Here is a 22,632-nt window from a genome sequence, read left to right on the forward strand (position 1 = left end):
TATTTCTAAATGATTTTGCATACCACTAATATTCTGTCTGAACTTGTGAGTATGAAATAGTGACTTTTGTGTGTGTAAAAAGTTTAACCCAGTCTAATGTGATTAGTAGCAGCCCATGGTAAATTCATTAATGAATAGTTCATTATGATAGTTCTAGATCTGCTGCTGATGAAAACATGATAGTTCTAGATCTGCTGCTTATGACCTTGCCTAATCTTATCATCTTTCCCCCCCAGTATGTGGATTGACTGACCCCATTGGCATGTTTATGGAGCTGCTTTCGGTCTATTCTCCACTTTTGGAAAACCGCCTATGACTGGATGAGAATGCCTCGAACAAAACAAATAAATCCTAGAAATCTGAGAGGTAAGAAAAGAGTTCTGCTTTGGTAAGATAAAAATACACAAATAATAATAAATCAAATCATCATAGACCTTAACAAATTAGATTGCTTTTCTTGTTTTGATGTGAATTGCCTGGTGAACGCAGGCTAAAGTGCAAAATATTTCATTGTACTTAAAATAATTTAGAAGAAATGTTCATTGAATGATATCTAAGTCATATTCATAGTGTACCCATTGAAATCAGTGGGCTTAAATAACTTAAATTACATTTTAGCAGTGTCATCCAAATTCCATTTCTTTCAAACACAGAGACTCAAAACTTTCAACATGGGCTCTTTCCTAGATCCAGCTTCAGTTTCATAGCATTTTACACACATGGATGATAGGTAGTTGAAATACCAATTCTCTCTCTTTCCCTTATCTGTTTGGTTCTTCTGTGTTTCTATTGGCTGGTTCATAGTAAGTAGCCTGAAATTTGTGGAGACTGGTAGAAACTTTCCATGCATGTTAATGAAGTAGGTTCTGTTTAACTGCATTGCAATGATAATGGGGTAGTTTATCACTTCTCTGGTCTTGGTGATAAGATGTAACTTCTTTTTTTTAAAAGCGTAATTATTAGAGTGCCAAATTGTCAGAGGTTTCTGCTAAAGTCCAAACAGGTATGTGGCCTGACATTTACTGAGTATAAGCTTTCTTAAGGTTTTTCTTGAAGCATCTGTGGCATTTGAAATAGATTTTGCTGTTTTCAGAAGCCATCCAGCTTTCAGTTAAACTGTGCTGAAGGAACAGTCAAAGATGATAGGACACATGCCACCAAAGTCACCTGGATTTTTATAAGATTTCCTGGCCCTGCATTCAGCAGTGATTGGCTACATGTGCAGTTCCCATTGCTGGATTTAGTAGCCACGCACGCAGTTGCAGATCTTCAGTACTGTCAACTTTGACAGTGCACACAGCTCCTTGTTTGGATGGGTGGGAACTAAATTAGATCCTTCTTCCTCTTGGTCTGGCTGATTAGCATTGAACATGTGTTAAGTGTTTAGGTACATCACACACACAGCTCTCCAGATTAGGGCCAGTGAGTTTAAATTAATCTTGGATAGTTGATTTAAGTAACCAGTGAAAAATCGTGTTGAAGGATGGAAGAAAATCATCTACAAAACTTGGTTTTGTACTGGTTGCATTCCCTGTACCTTCTCAGTCACTTTAATGTTCAAAAGCTATTCCTGCCATGCTGCTCTACAGCTGTCATTCATAAATTGAGCAGATCTTCTTGGTATAAACTTGAGCCCAAATTTGTTCACTGAGATTAGCCCTCTGATTCTAAACATTTACACCTGTGAATCTCTGTGCCTCTAATGCCACTGTAATGTTTATAATCTCTTATTTTTGACATTGTGCTTAGATAAAGATGGGACATGCCATCTGCTCCATGTAACAGTAACTCAGATATTAGGATTTTTCACTGCACCGTATACTGTCAACACCTGGGCAACATTTTCAGCAAGGTGTCCATACTGAAATCTGTAACCATTTGGGACAGCAAGGCATGTGTTTTAAGTGAAGATGTGGTTCACTGAATTCTCACAGGATCCAGCAGCTTACATAAAACTCTCAAGGGTTTCCAACCCCAATTTACAAGCACTCTGCTTTTAAATGTAACTGGGCATCTATTAGAGTTTGAATCCAAGCATCTTCTAAAAGTGATGTAACTTCTGATTTGGCCTGGTATGTGAAGATTGGAGCCTAACCAACAGTGGAGTAGTTTTAACCTGGTTTTATGTGGCAACTAATTATCTTACTTCACACTCCTTATTGTATTGCTAATATGCTGTAAGTTGCCTCAAGTCCCTAGGGTGGAACCATTCAGAAATATACTTATATATTGTGAGTTAAATATTATGGGCATATGGGATATTAATAGGGACTGAAGTGGTTCTTTGGCTTTTGAACCTACTTGTAGCATGAATATTGCACCATCTTAAAAAAAAAAAGGAAAGGAAAGGGTCGTTGTGGCCAGTTTTTCCTAGCTTTTAGATTAAAAGCACTGTCAGCCAGAGAACAGGGGTGTGGGGCACTGTTTGCTCTGTCAGTGGAACATTGCAAAACATACGTTGTGTTTGGAGCTGGAAAATATTTCCGTTTCATAGGCAGCAAGTGTACAATTTTTAGCTACAAGCCTTGCATACAGTCAAGTGAATATTTCCAAATTACCAGTTGACCTGTCTATTGAGGCATCTAGGATTTTTCAAATCCTGATTATATTGGCCACTCTGAGAACAGTGTATTGTGGAAGATCAACTGAGATAACTGGATCTGATAAACAGATTTGCATGATTTTTTTAGGATCTCTGTTAACAGCCTTTGCTTTCATTAATATTTATGTGTCACATTTAGGTTCCTCATACTGTATTTATGTCTCAAATGCTTCATGATGCCAGCTGACAAATTAAGACATTATTCCATAACTCAGTGCAATGCAATCTATATTTACGTAGAAGTAAGTCCCACTGTGATGGGACGCAGGTGGCGCTGTGGGATAAAGCCTCAGCGCCTAGGACTTGCCGATTGAAAGGTCGGCGGTTCGAATCCCTGCGGCGGGGTGCGCTCCCGCTGCTCGGTCCCAGCGCCTGCCAACCTAGCAGTTCGAAAGCACCTCCGGGTGCAAGTAGATAAATAGGGACCGCTTACCAGCGGGAAGGTAAACGGCGTTTCCGTGTGCGGCTCTGGCTCTGGCCAGAGCAGCGATGTCACGCTGGCCACGTGACCCGGAAGTGTCTCCGGACAGCGCTGGCCCCTGGCCTCTTAAGTGAGATGGGCGCACAACCCCAGAGTCTGTCAAGACTGGCCCGTACGGGCAGGGGTACCTTTACCTTTACCTTAAGTCCCACTGTGTTGTTCTGGTGCTTACTCTGTAGTATGTGTGATTAGGATTTTAGCCTTAGGCATTTAGCAGGTTGACACTTAATGCTACCTCAGTGGAGTTTTGCACTTGCATTGCATTGCTTTTTAAAGTGGCAAACGTGTAAACTTGACACTTTAAAAAAGGTCTTAACTTCATATTTTGCTGAGCTAAAGTTGTTAAGCGAACAAGGATGCAATGCTTTATAGTTTCCTAATTTTAACAAGTGATTTAAGTCTTTAGTCAACAAAAATTCTATGAACTACAGAAGAGTTTTTATGATGCTTTAAGGATACATACTGTATATTATGTTAATAAACAAACTTGCCTCTTGCAACTACCTTTTGGGAAGGGAGTTCATCAGCTATGTTGTATTTGTGTGTGGTATATTAATCAGAGGAGACCAAGAAAACATGTAATTGAAGGTGTGACAGATAAGCAAAATGGAATGTAAGTGGATTACGTATAAACTTGGATTGTTTAATTTTCAGTAGGACACTATTTTTTCTTAATTTTTCCTTTTAAACATTTTGTTTTTTAGCTTGCATTTGTTCTAATAATATATAAAAAAAATAGGAATGCTGCATGAAGTACTTCTAAAATAGTCACTATACTAGAGAAAACTTGTTTACAAGTTTCCCTGATGCTAAAAATCCTTTCTGAATGCAAGTATTTTATAATATTTTTGGGATCTTTCTGCTTATCCTATAGGAATACCTTACACTCACCAATAAGGTCTTCATCAGAAGTCTGTCAGTTTAGATTCTAACTTTACATTTGCTAAATTTCAAACCCATTACATCCCAAAGGCTTGCTTCCATGTACACCAGCATTTATTGAAGCAATCTTGTTTGCCAGGTAAAATTTGGAGGTTGTTTCCCATTGTTTCTGGCTTTTGGTGCTTGTCTGCATAGCTGGAGGCAAATCACTATCCCTTAGCCTCCATTCCAATTTACAGAATTAAAACAATAATATTCTATCTCTTGCTAATGTTAAGGTTAAAGGTAAAGGGACCCCTGACCATTAGGTCCAGTCGTGACTGACTCTGGGGTTGCGGCACTCATCTCGTTTTATTGGCCGAGGGAGCCGGCGTACAACTTCCAGGTCATGTGGCCAGCATGACAATGCCGCTTCTGGCGAACCAGAGCAGCGCACAGAAACGCCGTTTACCTTCCTGCCGGAGCGGTACCTATTTATCTACTTGCACTTTGATGTGCTTTCGAACTGCTAGGTTAAGAAAGAGTAAATTCTGCTACAATAGAAGGTTCTTGCACATTCTTCAAGATTCTATGCGGTATATAATCCTGATTATAGCCTAAGCCTTTTGTCTTAAAATCATGAAAACATTATAGCATTTATAGTATGCAATCATTCAGACAAATTTATATAAATACCCAGTTATTCAAAATAATAAATTGCTTTTAGAGTGTTCTGTAAATATATACTTGAGTCTTAATAAGAAATTTTTGTATAATGATTCTTATTTGAAATAGAAGTGAAGATTTTCTGCTGTCATTTCCCCCATCAATTCATTTTCCACTTCATTCGCAGTTTTACTTTTCTTTTTTCCTATGAAAATACTGGCCGAGCTGAAGGAAAGCAAATTTCTCAGATTTTCCATTTGTACGTTGTAGGATATTGTGCAAAATATTCTTGCTAAACCCAAAACCCAGTATTTGTTAGCCTTCTTATTGATGATTTCAGATCTTGCAGTATTTTTTGTTTTATTTTGCTGTTTCTTGGGTCTAAAGATAACTGCTGAGTTAATGAAATCTAACTGGCCTAAAAGGTTCTGACTGAAGTGCAGCACTTGTACCGGCTAATCCCTGAGACTGAACAAATGACTAAGTGTATATAAAACGACAGAGTAGTGCAGTACCTTAAAGACTACCAAATTCATTATGGCACAAGCTTATGTGGACTAGAGTCCATGACATCAGATGCATAAAGTGAAGTCATAAGCTGGCAGTTATATATACATGTGGGTGTAAACGGAAACATGGAGTGAAATAGCAATGGAATATGAAAAGTGCAGACTGATTAAACACATTAGAAATTGAGTGTACAGTGCACTGTCATCTTTTCTAACAGCCGTTGTATATAGGTAGTAGACTGCCTCTTTTACTGCATGCTATTTGCATCTGACAGAATGCAAATATTTTATTAATTGATTGATGGATTGATTAAATTTGTCAGTTGCTTTTTTTTGCCCAGGGCAACCAAAAGCGACTTAACCAACCAACCAAATAAGAATTCCTGCTGCTTTGGTTATTCAGGCATCAGGAAGTTATCCTATCTACAGTTAGCCCTCACTTTAGCATGTAATGTTACTATATCTGCATTAAAAAACCCAAAAAACCCAAAAGGTTTAAAAAACCTTTTGTATGTATGCATTTTGATTTGTATGTACTGATTTGCATTCATTTATTTAATGGTAACTATTTGGGCTAGTGAGAAAGAAGCTAAGAGAAACTTTCCAAATGCTACCTTCTTTGGTGGTATCTTTGCTCAACACCTACTCTGACTCTGTCTTCGGAGGAAAGGAAAGCAATGCCCAACCTGCTGATAACAGAGTAAATGAGGCAAGGAGGGAGCTGTAGCCAAAGATAGGAGAAGAGAGGTGGTAGGGGAACACCTAGCTACTTTCAGTAAATTCAGACCTCCAGGGCCTGATGAGCTGCACCCAACGGTACTAAAGGACCTTTCAGAAGTAATCTCAGAGCCTCTGTCTTATAATCTTTGAGAATTTTTAGAGAACGAGTGAGATCTCTGCAGACTGGAGGCATCTTCAAAAAGGGGAAAAAAGAAGACCTAGGTAACTACCAACTGGTGAGCTTGACATCAATACCAGGAAAGGTCTTAGAACAGATAATTTACCAGTCAGTCTGTGAGCACTTAGAGAAGGATGCATAGGCGTAGTCGGGGTGGTGGCGGCAGGTGCTCCCTAAATCAAGTAAATAAATAAAAAAGCCCTTTAGATTAGGTTTTTTATCCTATTGTATTCTGATTAAGCTTTAATAAAATCTTATTTTAAAAGAGAGAGAGAATTGGGCTCAAAGTAATGAAATGAATTCAGTAGGCACAAATGTAAGGTTCTACACTTAGGAAGAACCTGCTGCACAAATAAAAGATAGGGGACAACTGGCTTGCCACAAGTACATGTGGAAAGGATCTAGGGGTCGTAGTGGGCCACAAGCTTAACTTTAGTCAGCAGTATGGTGCTGCAACGAAAAAGTGAACACTGTTCTAGGCTGCATCAACAGAAGTATAGTGTCCCATAGTCCTGCTCTATTCTGCCTTGGTCAAACCACAGCTTGAATACTGTGTCCAGTTCTGGGCACCACAATTTAAGAAGGATGTTGACAAGCTGGAATGTGTGCTGAAGAGGGTAACAAAGATTACCAAGGGTCTGGAAACCAAGTCTTACCAGGAACGGTTGAGGGAGTTGGGTATGTTTAACCAGGGAAAGAGGAAACAGAGATGAGATATGATAGCCATCTTCAGATATCTCAAGGCCTGTCACATGGGCGATGGTGCAAGCCTGTTTCTCTTGCTCTGAAGGGTAGGACCTAAACCATGGGCTTCAAGTTACAAGAAAGGAGATTCTGACTAAACATCAGGAAGAACTTTAAGATAGTAAGAGCTGTTGGAACAGACTCTCTCGGGAGCTGGTGGACTCTCCTCCATCTGAGGTTTGCGATTCCTGCATTCCAAGGGGTTGGACCTAGATGACCCTCAGCGTCCCTTCCAGATCCTATAATTTTATGTTTCCACCAGAACATACGCATTTGTTGGTGAATATGCCCATTATTGGTGAACAATTCATTGCAGTCGTTCAGAATTTAATTTCACTGTAACATAAACCTCTCTGGTATAGTTATTATAAGTTTAATACACCTACAGCCTGGGAGGCTGGATGCACAAAGACCAATCTGTTCAGGATGCCTGCTGGTGGTGCTGGTGTTCTCCTCAGCTCCTTTTGGCAGAGAACAGGGTAGCAGTGTTGTCATTTTGCATGGTACTGTACTCCCATCTCTTGAGAAGCAGTGTGCTTCCTGCTTTGGGGTTGAGTGGAAGCATTTGCAGTGGCCCAGAAGCATCTGTGGCATTGTGATTAGTGTCCGGCAGGCTGGAAATGATGAGCAAGTCTCTACAGTGCATATTTTGTTTCCTTTGGTAGAAGCACTGTCCATACTAAAAGCAGCAGGAGGGATTGCTGCACCACTTGTAATCTGGGTAGTGCTATTCCCCGAACAAAATAAAAGGCTGCCCCTTTTTGTGGGCATGGTGCTGCCTAGACTAAAAATACTGATCCTGGACTGGCTGAACTCTTCACTGTGTACCAAAGGAAGGACTGTGGAGTGGGTTGCAAAAATCGTCCGAAGGATTAGGTGTGCCAGTGGGCCGTTATTTGATCAGTACAGTATACCAAACAGGTTTTTTGGGTCACGTTACTTGGCCAGTCTTGCCTCTATAAATTAACATTTATTTAGCATCGTTAACACTCAGCTAAAAGAGAACATGTATATTGCAAAAGCTGAAAAAATGTCATGACATGGGAAAATATATATATGTATACTGGCAGCCTATATAGACAAGGGCGTTTTAAAATATTGTTGTTTAATATTAAAGCTAGGGAGGCTCTTTTTGGCAGTCTGATTCCAGTATAAACATATTTCAGTTTTGGAGTGAACATACTGTAGAACATCTTGATGCAACCCCATCTGTGCTTGCAATGGATCAGGTCTAGGCTCTATTGCAAAATCTGTGCTTCAGTCTGGAGGGAAATATTTAGTCCTGTTAGGATCAATATTTTTATTTCAGATATTGACATGTGTGTACTGTTTTCATAGAGCCTTTTCAGGACCCAGAAGAATGTGTGTGAAGAGGCAACGTAAGGGCAACGTAAGGGCTGGAAGAACTGGATGTCTCTTTCACCATTATGAATGAATAATAGCACCTCAATGGGAAGGATAGAGCTGAGATGCAGGGCTAAAACAGGAACAGGTTTTTTAAAAAAATACAGGTTGTATAATTCATTTTACCAAGAGCTCCAAGCACTTCATGGGCATCACTGGAGTGTTAAACACGTTGCTGACGTGTATAACAGTGTTGTCATCCTAGAGAGCTGCAGCTGAGAGGCGTAGTGGCTTCCCTGAGATCAGTGGTGCATGTCTGAGCAGAGACGCAAGATGAGTATTTCTAGTCATCATTCATGCTCCTAGCCACTACCTCACATCCATTCTTATGCAAGTTGTCCTGGACTGGATACTTTAATGTTAAAGCTGCATGTGATCTGAAGATCTTCATTCTTTTAAATTTCTGTATCTAAACTTCTAAATTTCTATATCTCTTTTCCTCCAAAAGACAATGCCAAGGCCAACTGGGACTGTGAAACATTTAAATGTGCCAGTGGTCCAGCTTTTAGGAGGGGCTGCTAGTCTCATAGGTACTGTATTTTTCGTTCTATAAGACGCACCCGGCCATAAGACGCACCTAATTTTAGAGGTGGAGAACAAGAAAAAAAATCTCTCCCTCTCCCAACAAAGCGGGAGGAGAAACAGAAGGGGCTCTCCCTCTGTGTGCAGCGCCCTTCAGCGAAGCGGCAGGAGAAGTGGAGCCCCTTCTGTTTCTCCTCCCGCTTCACTGAAGGGGCGCTGCGCAGAGAGGGAAAGCTGCGCAGCGCCTCTCCAGCGAAGCGCCTCACCTGGCTTCAGCGGCTATCCCTGAAGCCAGGAGAGCAAGAGGGATCGATCCCTCTTGCTCTCCTGGCTTCAGCGAAAGCTGCGCAGCCTGCATTCGCTCCATAAGACGCACACACATTTCCCCTTACTTTTTAGGAGGGGAAAAGTGTGTCTTATAGAGCAAAAAATACAGTAGTTAGTGGGTAGAGAATATTTATTAGCGGAACTCCAATGCTAAATAACTTGTAAAATGAGTTTCAGATGGGTTTCTGTATTCGTCTTTTGCAGCAAAAACAACTTAGCATTTTGACATCCTAAATACTGATTTTTTTTATATATATATTTTGCATAAGCTTTTGTAAACTAGTGAGATGCTGTAGTCTATGAAATTTTATGCCAGAAAAATATTCAAGGCTTTTAGGTTCTGTAACCAAATTTCATATAAATGAGAGGATCTTTTTTTCCCTACAGGTGTTGTGTCAAAGCAGTTGTGCCGGTAATGCTATTGATTTCCCAAAATCTCTGCCTGTGTCTTGCATGATGTATAGAGTCAGTTTTGCAAAGTGTGATGGTCACTGTAGGACTTGTGCTCCCGATAATAGATTGGTAGGTTGAAGTCATGCAGGCTAGCCCTATGACTCTTTGTGGATTTGTTGCATAAGCTGTATATCTCTCAAAGCTGCGTACAATTTGTTTAAAAGACCTTCTGTTTTCCACTGAAATTTTGTTATGAAACGAGGTATAATATTAAACAGTCAGTGGTTTTGTTAATCAAGAACACTGGGGAAAGAGTTAAAAAGCATTTGCAAAATTTTAACAAGGTGGTTTCTTTTTGCAGTTCATGCCTCATGAGAATCGTAAAGGCTTTGTTGGTAGTGAAGCTGGAGAAATAATGAGTAACACTTTCCCTGAGAATTGGAAAAAGTACATTCGGAGAATAAATTTAAATTTCCCAAGTAACTTCCTGACCAATAATAGTTTATGGGTTTTTTTTAAAATGAAAACTTGGAAAATCAAGAGTCCAAAAGCCTCATTGAGGCTCGAAGAAAGCACCTCAAGTTCCTTTCTAACAGTCATTTTATTGGAGAGAGTCAACAAGTATGTATATTTTGAGATCATCCCGAATATTCAAGGAAAACTTTGTACTAGTAGAAACTCTCTGCGTTGGGTGGCTTGGAGAATTATAGCACAGTGGTCCTGTTTTGAATTAGGAATATAGGATAGAAAAGCAGGGAGCGAAGGAAAGCCCTCGTTCCAAAATGGGAAAGCCGAAATAATCAGTGTTTCAGTTCCAGTGTTAATGTGGTAGAGCAAAAGAAGTCTGTTCTATCTAAAACCCTACAAACACTTGCTTCTCGTTTTGTACCTTCTCATAAATGAGAGGAATGAAGAGGAAGCCCTTGAAAAGAACACAAGGGAGAGGTGCCACTTAAAGGCCTGTCTGCAGTTGAGGAAAGAATATGCTTTTGCATTAGGATGATGTTTGTTCCAGACTGTGGATCCACAATATCCTAATGTGTGTCATTCCAGGAAAGGTTAACTGACTGTAAACAACTCTGGGCAACAGTCTCACAGTCTGCTGCTATGCATTTTAGCAGCAGCAGAACAAACATATGTTTGCTGCGCTGCTGCTTAAGCAACTTCTGAGGGAGGGATGGGTTTTCAGTGGCCTGAATGCAGCCTGTGGGGCTTGCCAGTCTGGTCCCACAGCCTCCCCCTCCTTGCTGCTTCTGTGCCCCCCCCCATAGCAATAAAGCTTTCATTCCTAAATGCTTATGTGGGAAAGGTGTTGCACCCCAGATAGCTGCTATCCTCTGCAACTGGGGAGGGAAGGGTTAACCTCAAAATGTTTGGGTGCCATTTTTTTGTGCCTGGCTGACACTCAAGGATTACTGAAATGTGCATGTTTTGAAGCCTCAAAGTATATGTTAAGGATAGACAATATTTTAAGGAGTTTAACAATAAAGAGTATAGTGTTTTGAATACTGTAGTATGGTAGCAATATTTTTATTGTAAACACCAAATTAAACATGTACACTGGTACCTCGGGTTACATATGCTTCAGGTTACATACGCTTCAGGTTACACACTCCGCGAACCCAGATATAGTGCTTCAGGTTAAGAACTTTGCTTCAGGATAAGAACAGAAATCGTGCTCCGGTGATGTGGCGGCGGCAGGAGGCCCCATTAGCTAAAGTGGTTGTAATGGTTCTAGGGGTTGCTTGTGCGTAAAATCTGTGCCACACCTGGCTGGGCTGCCTGAGTGAACCCTTTCTGTCCGGACAGCCACTCACCCGTGGCTGTCTCAGTCGCTGGCAGAATCCGTCAGTGGGCGTTTCTTGAACTTCTTCCAGCAAAGAAGCTCTTTGACGCCTAGTCTCCGCCTACTCTCCCTGCGCGGAAGCCTTCTGCGCAGGGAGGGTGTGGGCAGCGGAGGACCCGTGCTCTCCCCACTGGTCTCCGGCGAGGAGTCATGGAGCCACCTCGCCGATTCCCCCATCTGCCCCCCTTCTCCACTGGTGCTACGCTGATTTCCTTCCCCAGAAGATGGGCTACTTCTCTCCCTCCCGGTACGCTCTCTGGAATCCCTCTGGAGCCCTCCCTCTCCCTCTGGCTCCGATGGCAGTTCCCTGACAGTGGTGCTTCAGGTTAAGAACAGTTGCAGGTTAAGAATGGACCTCTGGAACGAATTAAGTACTTAACCCGAGGTACCACTGTATTAACATTTTCTGTTAAAAATGTGTTATTAACTATGTGTCACTTAAGTGAATTGTGTATTAGTTCGTGCTTATCAAAATAATAAAAATGTTGCCACCCCGCCCCTGCCCCCATGGCTACTAGATTAGTTGCAGAGGACATGGAGCATGATGAGGGCCCCAAGTTCAGTTTCCATAATTTGCCATGGAAAAGAATCAGGCAGTAGTTGATGGGAGAGCTGGAGATCATGAACAGTCAATGGCAGTCAGTTGCATATTCTGATGAGGAGGAAAGACAACTGTGCAATGCAGTTCCTTATACCCCTAATTATGTTCTTTTAGCAGAGATTCTATTTCTGTTATTCCTCACCCCGCACCCTTATATATTTTCTGGAATCTGCTTCTTGCATTCTCTTCCTTTTTCTACCTCATTCTCTTTCTTTGCTTAGCAACTACTCATACGTCCTTAGGGAGGCTCACCTCACAGTTTAAGAAACAGGCAGCTAGATACAGTCATGGACTTGTACCTGCATGTTAATTTGAATCCTGCGTTTCTAGTAAACACTGCTGCAAATGTGTCTCTTGAGCCAGTACTATAACTAATCAGTGTTCCTTCCCTCAGGCTTTAGAAACTCAGCATTGGCAATAGTAACAAAGACAGTTTAGGATGGCAAGGTGGGGGAGGGCCTTTTCTAAATGAAAGACTCTTGGCATTTTTGAGAAATTATCCAAATTTTGTCTCTAAACATCTAGTTCCTCTTGAATCAAATAGTTGATTCTGTTCCATTATAAATGAGGTGTGGGTTCCCAGAACACTTTTAAAACTATGCTGATAAACAGCAAATACTAAAAATCAAAGGGATAGAAGGAATATGCAAAAATTCAGGGCAGGAGTAGCCAGTGTGGTGCCAGATTTTGTGGGCCAGAATCTCAAAGAGTTGACCAATTTGGTTTTCTCCTTAATATGTTACTTGTTTGACGTGTTTTGAGATGCTAGTTGGGTTTTCTCTCTCTCAAGACTCATTTAAGTACTGCTTTCTAAATGCTGAACTTCGCCTGCCATATAAGCACAGTCATTACACTTTTCTTCCTTGTAGAATATGATTCGTAGCTGAAGTAGTGGAACTTCCCTGACCTTTTCTGCAGAAGCTTATGCAACAGCAACTTTGTAGCAAAGCAAACAGAGAGGAATGAGGGGAAGGGAGGAGAAAATCTCATTTAACTTTGCTCTTTGCATTTTTCCCAATGTTGTGACCCCTTACATACCAGCTGATGGGTTTCCCAAGATTTCTCTTTTCTCTTTGCCTCCTAGCCTGAGTTTTTGGGTCCACGTGTGCCTTTTTGTGCCTTATTTAGGGAGATAAAAATCTGCCAACCACTTTGACACTATGCTAGTCTTACAAAGCAATGCTGTAGCAGTTCTTCCTTCCATCAGTAGGTTTCCAGATCCCACAAGACTAGGAAGATAAAGTCTGGAGAGACCTGGAGAATTTAAATATTTATACTCCAGCCATGATCTATGGCTTGGGTGACTAACCTTTGGCTCTGCTGATGTTGTTGGACTACAACTCCCGTCATTCCTGTCCATTGGTGATGTTGACTGGGGCTGATGGAAGTTGGAGTCCAATAACACCTGGAGGGACACAGGTTAGCTATCCCTGATCTAGGGGAATTATATGGTAGATGTATTGAGGATTTATTGGAGAGTACTTTCTGCGATTTTATGGAGAGTACAGTACTCTGGGGTTTTTATATTGTTGTAGGTATGAACATTTTATTAGAAGGTACATTCATGAACTGCCACATACGCTAGCAATGTAGGATGGGTGTGGGGGTTCCCATAATAATATTATATTCTCTTCATTGGCTGTTTCTTAGGCAGTGTTGCTCACAGTGGTGAATTGCTCCCTACCCCATAGATGAGGATCCTGTGGCAGTCTTCCAGATGTTGTTGGATTCCCATCAGCCCCAGTGAGCATAGTTGGCGGTCAGGGATAACTGGAGTTGTTGTCCAAAAACATCTGACAGGCCACCATTCCTTCACTACCTTAACTGCTGTGCGAATAGCATGCCCATAATATACACTGATCCTTTCCTATTTATTTCATTGTTCCACAGCAGCTCTCCACAATCTATTCATGTTTGCATACATGCCTGTATGTATGGCTCTATTTAGTCTTCTGGTTCAAAATTTTACCTATTGGACTTCTATACCTTTATTATTTTTAAAATGTCCAGGGTAGTTTACAAAGTAATAATAGAAATGCAATAAAACAAAACAAAAGTGTAGTGTAAAAAGAACCAAGTGATAAACTCCTTGGGTGATAAAGCCCAGGGAAGATAAATAAAAAAATCTGTACCTGGCCCTGAAAAGACATCAAAGTAGGTGTTGAGTGATGTTCCCCAGGGAGAGTTCCACAAATGGGATGACACAGCCGAAGAGGCTTTCTCCCTGATCACAAGGGCACCCAGAGAAGGACCTCTCCAGCTTGATGTAGAAGCAGACAGTCCTTTAGGTACCTGGATCCCAAGCCGCTTAGGGACTTTAAGGGTAAACAGTAGTGCTTTGAAACGAGCTTGTGGAGCTATTTAAGCATAAGTTAAATATATGTTCCCAACAGCCAATCCAATCTCAGGTAGTACAAAATGCATCTGTAGATTCTAGGCAATCTTCAGCTGCAGTCCCATGGTAATCAAGTGTGGAGGTCAGATACAGTACCAGAATATAGGAAAGCATGACCAATGATACCACCCTTTGCCATGCTGGAAAAAAGGCAGAAAATAAGGGAAAGCATGTTAGTGGTTGTTTTTTTTAGATTATTTTATAGGGGAAATTACTTTCAGAAGTGCATTCTCTAGGGTTTTATTAGATAAATCTATTTTGTGTCCATTTTTTAAAAATGTATTTGTTGTGAATTGATGGTCTCTCTCTTTTGATAGCACAGCTGAAAATGTTCTCATGTGGGCAGTTTTTCATAACTAGGTGACTTTAGACAGATCAGCACCTCATGGGATTCTGAATAGAACTGCAAAGAAAGCACATCAAGGATGAGTGTATTTGTGGTTTTATAGAGCTGTTGCTTGCCTCTATAGTTTCCTTTAATTGCTTAAAGGCTGAGCAGTTTGAAAGTGTTTGAAAAGATTCTGACTTCATTTGCATGCTTTGTTCATAGCTGCCTTGGGAGAATTACAGAAATGCTATCTTTAATGCCTAACCTAGTTCTTCTGATTTTTCATCACTGCCTTGGGCAACTGAAAGGTCCAGCCTGCATCCTGTGTAGTAGAGCTAAGACAAAACTGTATTTGGTTTTTAATTGAAAAGCATCCCCCATGACACCTGTCCAGTTTCTGAACATGTGAGCAAAAGCCCCCCAAAATTGATTTTCTAAAGACACCTGGGAACTCTGTAGTCCTTGAACAGTCCCATAAGAGCCAAGAAAAACTGATTTTTTAACTGCTCTGACCAAGCTCGGACAAGTTTTCAACCTGACTTAACCATGATTTAGGCAGAGTACTTTATAGACTCTTTGTGTGTCTGGCTACAAGTCCATGCAATTGTAGGAAGGTTGGGTGATCTGGGAGAGGGAGTTATGGAAAAGGACGCTGCTTAAGCTTTAGCTCTGTTAGATCAGGAAACTTGTCAGAGCTTGGTTAGGCAAGCTCATGGATTGCACAGATCCTTTATTGAACCGAACCCTTTGGGGCTGTTTAGTTTCCTGGAACCTTAAAATCTGTCCTTGGAAGCTCTTGCAAAGCACACTCTCTCTCACACACGCTTACACACACACCATTTATTGTTTTTTGTAAGTCACTCAGATAAATTAACATTATGGGGCAGCATGCAGATGTCCTAAATGGGTATAGAAATATATTAGGTTGCTTCTGCATACTTCCACAATGGCACAAATTTTCCATTTCTGTTGTTATATACAGTGGTACCTTGGGTTAAGAACTTAATTCGTTTTGGAGGTCCGTTCTTAACCTGAAACTGTTCTTAACTTGAGACACCACTTTAGCTAAAGGAGCCTCCTGTTGCTGCTGCGCCGCCACCGTGCGAGTTCTGTTCTCATCCTGAAGCAAAGTTCTTAACCCGAGGTACTATTTCTGGGTTAGCGGAGTCTGTAACCTGAAACGTTTGTAACCTGAAACGTCTGTAACCCGAGGTACCACTGTACTGAATTTACTCTGTATGTGGAGCTATAATACTGAGTTTTTACCTAATTTTATTTGGAAAGTGCAAAGTCTCTCTTGGGAGCCTGGGCAGACTTTCCCCCCTTATACGTTGTAGTAGCTTGATCTGAAAACTGAAGCATTTTACAAGTTGACAAAGTAGGTCGCTTCTTTTCAGATTTTTCTTCCTTCCAAATCCTTCTCCAAGTTCAGTCAGTAAGAGTATGAGCTAGGATACTGTTCTTTTTGGCTCCATCTTGGGCACTCATGAAACCTGTACTTAGAATGGCTTTGTTAGCCATGGGTACTGAATTTTATTTTATTTTATCCTTTCGATCAGCAGTCTTAGCAGACTATTTCTTTCTTCACACCGCTGCAGTATATATACCAAACTCAACGCTAGAAATATGAACAAAGCTGATTCCTGAGGCAACTAAGCACCAACATTCTGGGAAGCTGTAGGCTAGGGCCAGGATTACTGATGGTCAAGAAATGAGACACAAGCAGTAGTGATAGTGAAGCCACCATAAGATTTTTTTCAGTGTCTGTTCATCTGAATCCATTGCCACATTGTAGATGTCTGGCAAGACTCCAGCTTGTCATCTCCTGGTTTATCCCAGCCAAATGGGTGGTGTATAAATAATAAAATTGTTGTTGTTGTTGTTGTTGTTGTTGTTGTTGATATGGACTGTGATTTCATCACATTACTGTGTACAGTCGGACTTGAAGCATTCCATGCAAATGGCTGCTTCCATATTGTATCTTTGCCACATATCATCAAATTTAGTTCTGTATAAATTCACCCAAAAGGTTTGTGTCATTATGACTTGTATCTAAATGTAGGTAACTCTTGTAACACCTTGAGTAAAAGGTTGAGTAAAAGGTTGTTGGCAAAACAGTGCAAGTCAGGCCGTAGCACAATTCCTAAATCAAGTAGGGCAGAGGAAAAATCTCTGAGCTTTAGCCCTTTGCCAATCTTCCTTGTGTTTTGTATCTGCTTTTAAGGATCAGCCTGCATTTTACCTCATTGTAGGAGCTTGGCATAGCACTTTGCAGAGTCTTTATTTCCATTATCTGTTGCTTCTGTGAAACACCAGATAACTCTTTCTCTTGGGTATTTATGAAAAGCACTTGCTTAGATATTTATCACCTTGGTGCAATTTGAGAGTGTCTTACATTTGTATTTCTTGTTTTATAAAGCAAGACTTGTTTCACTGATTTCTCCTGTTCTTCTAGCCTCTGGGTATTTGGTAGAAGCTACTCATACTAATTTCTGTAGTTAGTGGGAGGAGTACCTTGAGCTTTACTGGAATCTTAATTTAATAGACCTCTTCCCATCACTGCTTTCGTTTTCAAGAAATTTGGACGAAAGGACAAAAGCACACAATTAGACTAGTGTTTACTAGTCACCCAGATGAAGTAGTGGAGCAGTACTTATGGCAGCATTTCTTCCAGCCAATTAAAATATAATGTCACACAGACATATACATCTGCTGGTGAAAACCGAAAGCTGTTTTTAGTAGCATGACTGTGTTCTCTTGTAGCACCTGAAACTCTGGCAGCCCAGATGCAGAAGAGTAATGGGGAACTTGTTCAACTATGTGGACTACACTGGAAATATAAACTAACTTAAAGACTGAGGAATGCTAGAAGCAGTAACTTGCCTCTTCTCAAAGGCAAAATTGTAGACAATCACACCTACAATGTATTTCTTAGTACTGTGGGCATTGCAAAGCAATAACTTGTTTTGTCACCAAGTTTGCGAAACAGTCTCCAGCCCTATGCCTTGAGAAGCAAGTATTTGTATAGCTTGTGGAAAATGTTGCGCTCAGTGCTGTTGTGTTCAGTTCTGTGTCAATTTTAAGATTTATTGCATGGAACAGTTCTTTTTTCAAATAGAAAGTTATACTTAGAAGAAAATATGCTGCTAGCAAATCAAATGTTCCAAGAATTGGCTAGGCTTGGTGCGATTAAAATGTTTGGGAAGTTCTGTGTATTGATTGAAGGAAAGATGGCCAATGCAGAATGAAATATTTAAAATATGTAATATATTCTTTAAAGAGACTTGCTTAGTGTGTTAAGCATGCAGCTTCTGATTATTGTTCTTGGATCCATACTATGGAAAAGAAATGTAAAAATCCAAATTCTTTCTTTCTGTATACTGTATTTCTGTTTGGGGATGTTTAATAGCCGGTGGACCAGAATTTTCAAACACTTAAGTATTTTGTGTCTGAATAATTTAAATGTCTTATAGCTGGGTCTGATGGAAGGACAGATTGTGAAGCTGAGGCTCCAGTACTTTGGCCACCTCATGAGAAGAGAAGACTCCCTGGAGAAGACCCTGATGTTGGGAAAGATGGAGGGCACAAGGAGAAGGGGGCGACAGAGGACGAGATGGTTGGATAGTGTTTTCGATGTTACCAGCATGAGTCTGACCAAGCTGCGGGGGGCAGTGGAGGACAGGAGTGCCTGGCGTTCTCTGGTCCATGGGGTCACGAAGAGTCGGACACGACTAAACGACTAAACAACAACAAGCTGGGTCTGAAATTCCATTTGACTCTGGGGTGGACATGGTTGGTTGTTCACCAGTCTGCCCTTTTTGTATGTAAGGCAGAGAAGTGGGTAGAGGGTGGGATCTGATTTTTAAAGAGGGTGAGTGATACTCCAGTGGGAGCTAGGATGCGGTGGGGGGGGGGAATAAGGTTCGCCCCCCTCAAAAGACCCCCCCATGCACCCCACTGCTATGTACTGTTGGTATAGTAGAGATCTTAACTGACCAGACAGGTTTTTATTCACTTTTGACCTTTAGAAAAGCCTATCATTATGTTGGAGGGAAGGGATTGCCTTGGACACCAACTGCAGTGCCATCTTGCCGCTGTATAAAGTGGTTTTATGTTTTTAGTTTTTAAACTGCCTTGACAGATTTACCTGTAGAAATGGCATTAAAATATTGCAAATAAATACTAGTAGGAGCACCATCTTTTTATTTTCATAAAGAGTAGAAGGGGAAAGAGAAAACAGTACTCAGTAATTTTATATATATCTATATAGATGCGCACTGAAGTTGAGCTCCTTGTTGCAAATGTGGTTACAGCCATTGATTTCTGGCATGCCTGATGATGACAGTATCTAATTCAGAGGAGAGTCTGAGGGAGCCCTAATGTTAATGTCATTGTGAATCATAGAATGTTAGGTACTGCAGGCATGAAATCTTTCATAGCAGCGAACAGTATCTTAAAGCTTCAACTGCTCCTGGTAGTGCTAATTGTGTCTATATTAGATTGAAAGGATGTTTCTGGGTATGACTTTGTCTTTTGTACCAAGTTGTGGTTAGTTTTTTTTAAAAAAATAACAAACTAAATATTCTTTATTAACAAGTTTTTGTTTTTTGAGGGCTTCTGTTTCAAGGAAATAGCTAAAATGCAATATCTCCTAGCTTGGGTAGCTCAGTTGGTTAGAACATGGTGCTGTTAATGCCAAGGTTGCAGGTTTGATCCCCGTATGGGACAGTTGCATATTCCTGCATTGCAGGGGATTGGACTAGATGATCCTCAGGGTCCCTTCCAATTCTGCAGTTCTATGATTCTATGACTATTATTTTTAGAAGTCAACAGCAGCCTCACTCTCAAGCAATTGACTTGACTCCTTAAATGTTGTACAGCTGTTCTGGGGTAAAAGTTTAGTTATAAAAGCAAGGTCTAAAAGATACGGGTTGTGGGGGGCAGGGAGAGACTGTTTTAGAAAGGATTTGCATAACAGGCGGAAACAGTATTTACATGGGACTATCAAAAATTGGGCCCAACTGCATATGTGATAATTCCATGCACCAAGATTGAATGGGGCACAGGCTTCCAGCCTAGGCTCATCTTTCATAAACCTTGCTTCTTTCCATCAAATTCTTAAGAATCTTCTTGAGCTTCAATCTTGGGAGCCAAATAATATTTCTTATCTCCCATGACTATCTTATATTCAGCAACTGTTGGGACATCTGCAGAAAACTAAGGGTTATTTTAGGACACAGCTGTGTGCTGTGTGGCTATGGTGAAGAAGTTCAAGAACCCTAAAGTCAAAGTCTGCTGGACTGGCTCATTCATCTCTATTGTAACAGCTTCCTCTTCTTTATCCACGATTTGTTTGTGACAAATTGATGTTTCCACATACTAGCTCTCCATTGGCAGAAAATTTAACACCATCTTTTGGGCAAGAGATTACAAGAGCACCTCCAGTATGGTTAAGATATTGGCAGATAATGCAAAAATTCACCGGAAGGCATTTTCACCAAACAGCTGTTTTGACAAAGTAACATTGTAATGAATCATCATATGCTATAGCGAGGAAAGATAAATTTGTTTTCCTTCTCAGAAGTTATGTAAAGACCAAAAGTATATGGTTTCAAGGCTGCTGGAAACAATTGAGAAGGAAATTTAGCAAAATTATACAGTTCCTCTTGGTATGGAGTGACTTGGCTAAGTAGGTGTATATGCCCAAGGCAAAACTTACTTTAAAATGTAGAGTTGTTGGGATGCTAAAATTCATAGACATACCTATATTTTATCTTAGATAGTGCTATCCTATGCGTGTCTACTCAAAGTAAATTCCACTGATTGCAGTAGTGTTTAGTCTCATTTACCTGGGAGTAAATCTCATTGAACTTTATAATTAAAATTGGGATTCAGCATCATTGAACTCCTGTGGGATTTACTTTCAATTAAGTAATGCATAGAATTGTGATCCAAAAACGCAATACACTGACTAGAACCTATTATGTATTCATGAAAGCATCACCTCCTACAACTGCTATGAATCTTGGACTTGCATTGGCAACATATGTAATCTAATTTAATAAATATGCTTCTATTGAATGTGCAGTCCTCCTGGTCTGCTGTTTGCTTCCTTCTACCTAATTTACTTCATGATTTGTATGAATGATAGTGCTTTGGGCCAACCAACTATTTAAAGATCTTTGGGTAGAACTCTTCATCAGGCAGAATGAACATTCTTCCTAGCACAAAAAAGTTGCAAGACTGAATGTGTATATTTTCATACTTTAAAATTGTTCATTTAATTCTGTGTATCTATGCTAATTTTTTTTCAAACAAACAAATGTTGGTCCAGTAAAAGATGCCTTCTTTGCTGATTCTGCATCACAAAACCTTTTTAGTTCTTTGTGTGGAGTAGACAATGTTTCATGGCCTCAAAATAACTTTATAAAAGCTTTATATATTAAATATTTTAAAGCCTGCAAGTAGAACATTATTACAAATAAATGCAAGAATTGTCAACAGAAGCAGAATAAAACAAAGCAGGTTTTATCAGTAACACATTAATATTTGGAATAAAGGGAGTAGAGTAAAAACACCAACATTGATTTCTTTTTATTTTTTAGCAGGCTACCAACCCATATAGTTAAGGGTATGCAGACTCTATCAGCATGAGTAAACTTTGCTCTGAATATGAAGCAACAGAAGTTTGGATTTTTTTGCCTTCCTGTTCTGAGGGCACCATCTGTTCCTGGCCTGGTAGGATTAGGCCCTGTTTAATGACCTTCCGTTCTGTTTGGGATAAATGATAATGTAAATAGTGTGTTAATGGATTTGACCATTCATCTGAATAGAAGCGCATAACTCTCTTCAGTTTACGTTCAGAAGTGGGTGAGAGCTTTGAAATCTTCGATAATAAGGTGATAAACTTTAGTGATGATAAAACTTGTCAATGTCAATACATGAAGTTATAATACAGCGAAAAAATATTCTAAATGGGATTTCTGCACCTTACAATAATATTCATTAAGTTAGACTTCAACAAAAAAAAAATAATAGATGATACTGTGATTATCTGTATACCGTGTCAGACCTGACAGATACTATGGTAAACTGTACCTGCTTGCCTTTTTGCTTATGTGCTGTTTGAAGTACTATGGGGATTGTATTCTTTCACTTTTTGACCCCTCCAAGTACAGATTTTAAGGAAAGACCCATTACCAAAGCTATCATAGTAGTTGCTTGCAATTCCTTGGTTGAGTAAATGTAGAAGTGCTGCACAGTTGAAGCAGGAGAGCCAGATAGGGAGTGAGAATCTGGTATCCAGCATAGCACAGGGTTGCAATTCCTGGTCAGGAACCACACTGCAATACCCGTCTGCTTTCTTTATATTTTTCCACTAACTGGGGAAATGCAGCACAGTGTTATTATAACAGCTGGCAGAGTTAAAAGGAACAAGTGTTTAGGTGGGTAAATGGAGCACAGGTTAGGAAATTATTCCTTTAACTTCCTTTGTGATATTAAAATGGTGTTAACCTTATCTCTGTGAGAGGCGTGTATAAAGATGGGTGTTTGTTTAAAGCCTCTGTTTAGTGTTTAAACTGAAGGCAGTGATCAAATAACTTAATTGCCCCAGAACTGAGGCTTAAGCATTTACTGCAGTATATGAAAGAGGTGAATTCAGAAGAAATGTTGTATTGAAGTGAAATAATGTGAACTTGAAGAGTAACAGCAGTCATAACTATTTTTCTTAACCGAAGAAGAAAACCCTAATGCTTAGGTTAAACATACAAGCTCGTTTGGTGAGAGCATGGTGCTGATAATGCCAAGGTAGCAGATTTAATCCCCATTTGGCACAGCTACATATTCCTGCATTGCAAGGGGTAGGACTAGATGATCCTCAGGGTCCCTTCCAATGCTACGGTTCTAGGATTCTAGGAAATTCCGTGTGTGTTGACATATGTGTGTGTGTTGAGGATTGTCTTGAAAGTGTCAAAACTGTACTTTCACTTATGGAGGAAAACATAACTTGCTGTGATGTTCTAGGTTTCTGCTAAAATTTGGCATGCTTGTGTA

The 22,632-nt window shown here is 40.2% G+C and overlaps 1 protein-coding gene across 6 annotated transcripts in view; it reads left to right on the forward strand.

Annotated features, from left to right (window-relative positions):
* HIVEP1 (HIVEP zinc finger 1) overlaps positions 1-22,632 on the forward strand; it is a 96,611-nt gene that overhangs the window by 8,162 nt on the left and 65,817 nt on the right. For all 6 annotated transcript variants that reach the window (XM_079984889.1, XM_079984892.1, XM_079984890.1 and 3 more), the window contains one exon: positions 237-366. In XM_079984889.1, coding sequence (XP_079841015.1) covers positions 321-366 — 46 coding nt within the window. In that variant the 5' untranslated portion in view covers positions 237-320. The remainder of the gene's footprint in view (positions 1-236; positions 367-22,632) is intronic.

Source organism: Podarcis cretensis (genome assembly GCF_951804945.1).
Source record: "Podarcis cretensis genome assembly, chromosome: 7".
NCBI lineage: Eukaryota > Metazoa > Chordata > Lepidosauria > Squamata > Lacertidae > Podarcis > Podarcis cretensis.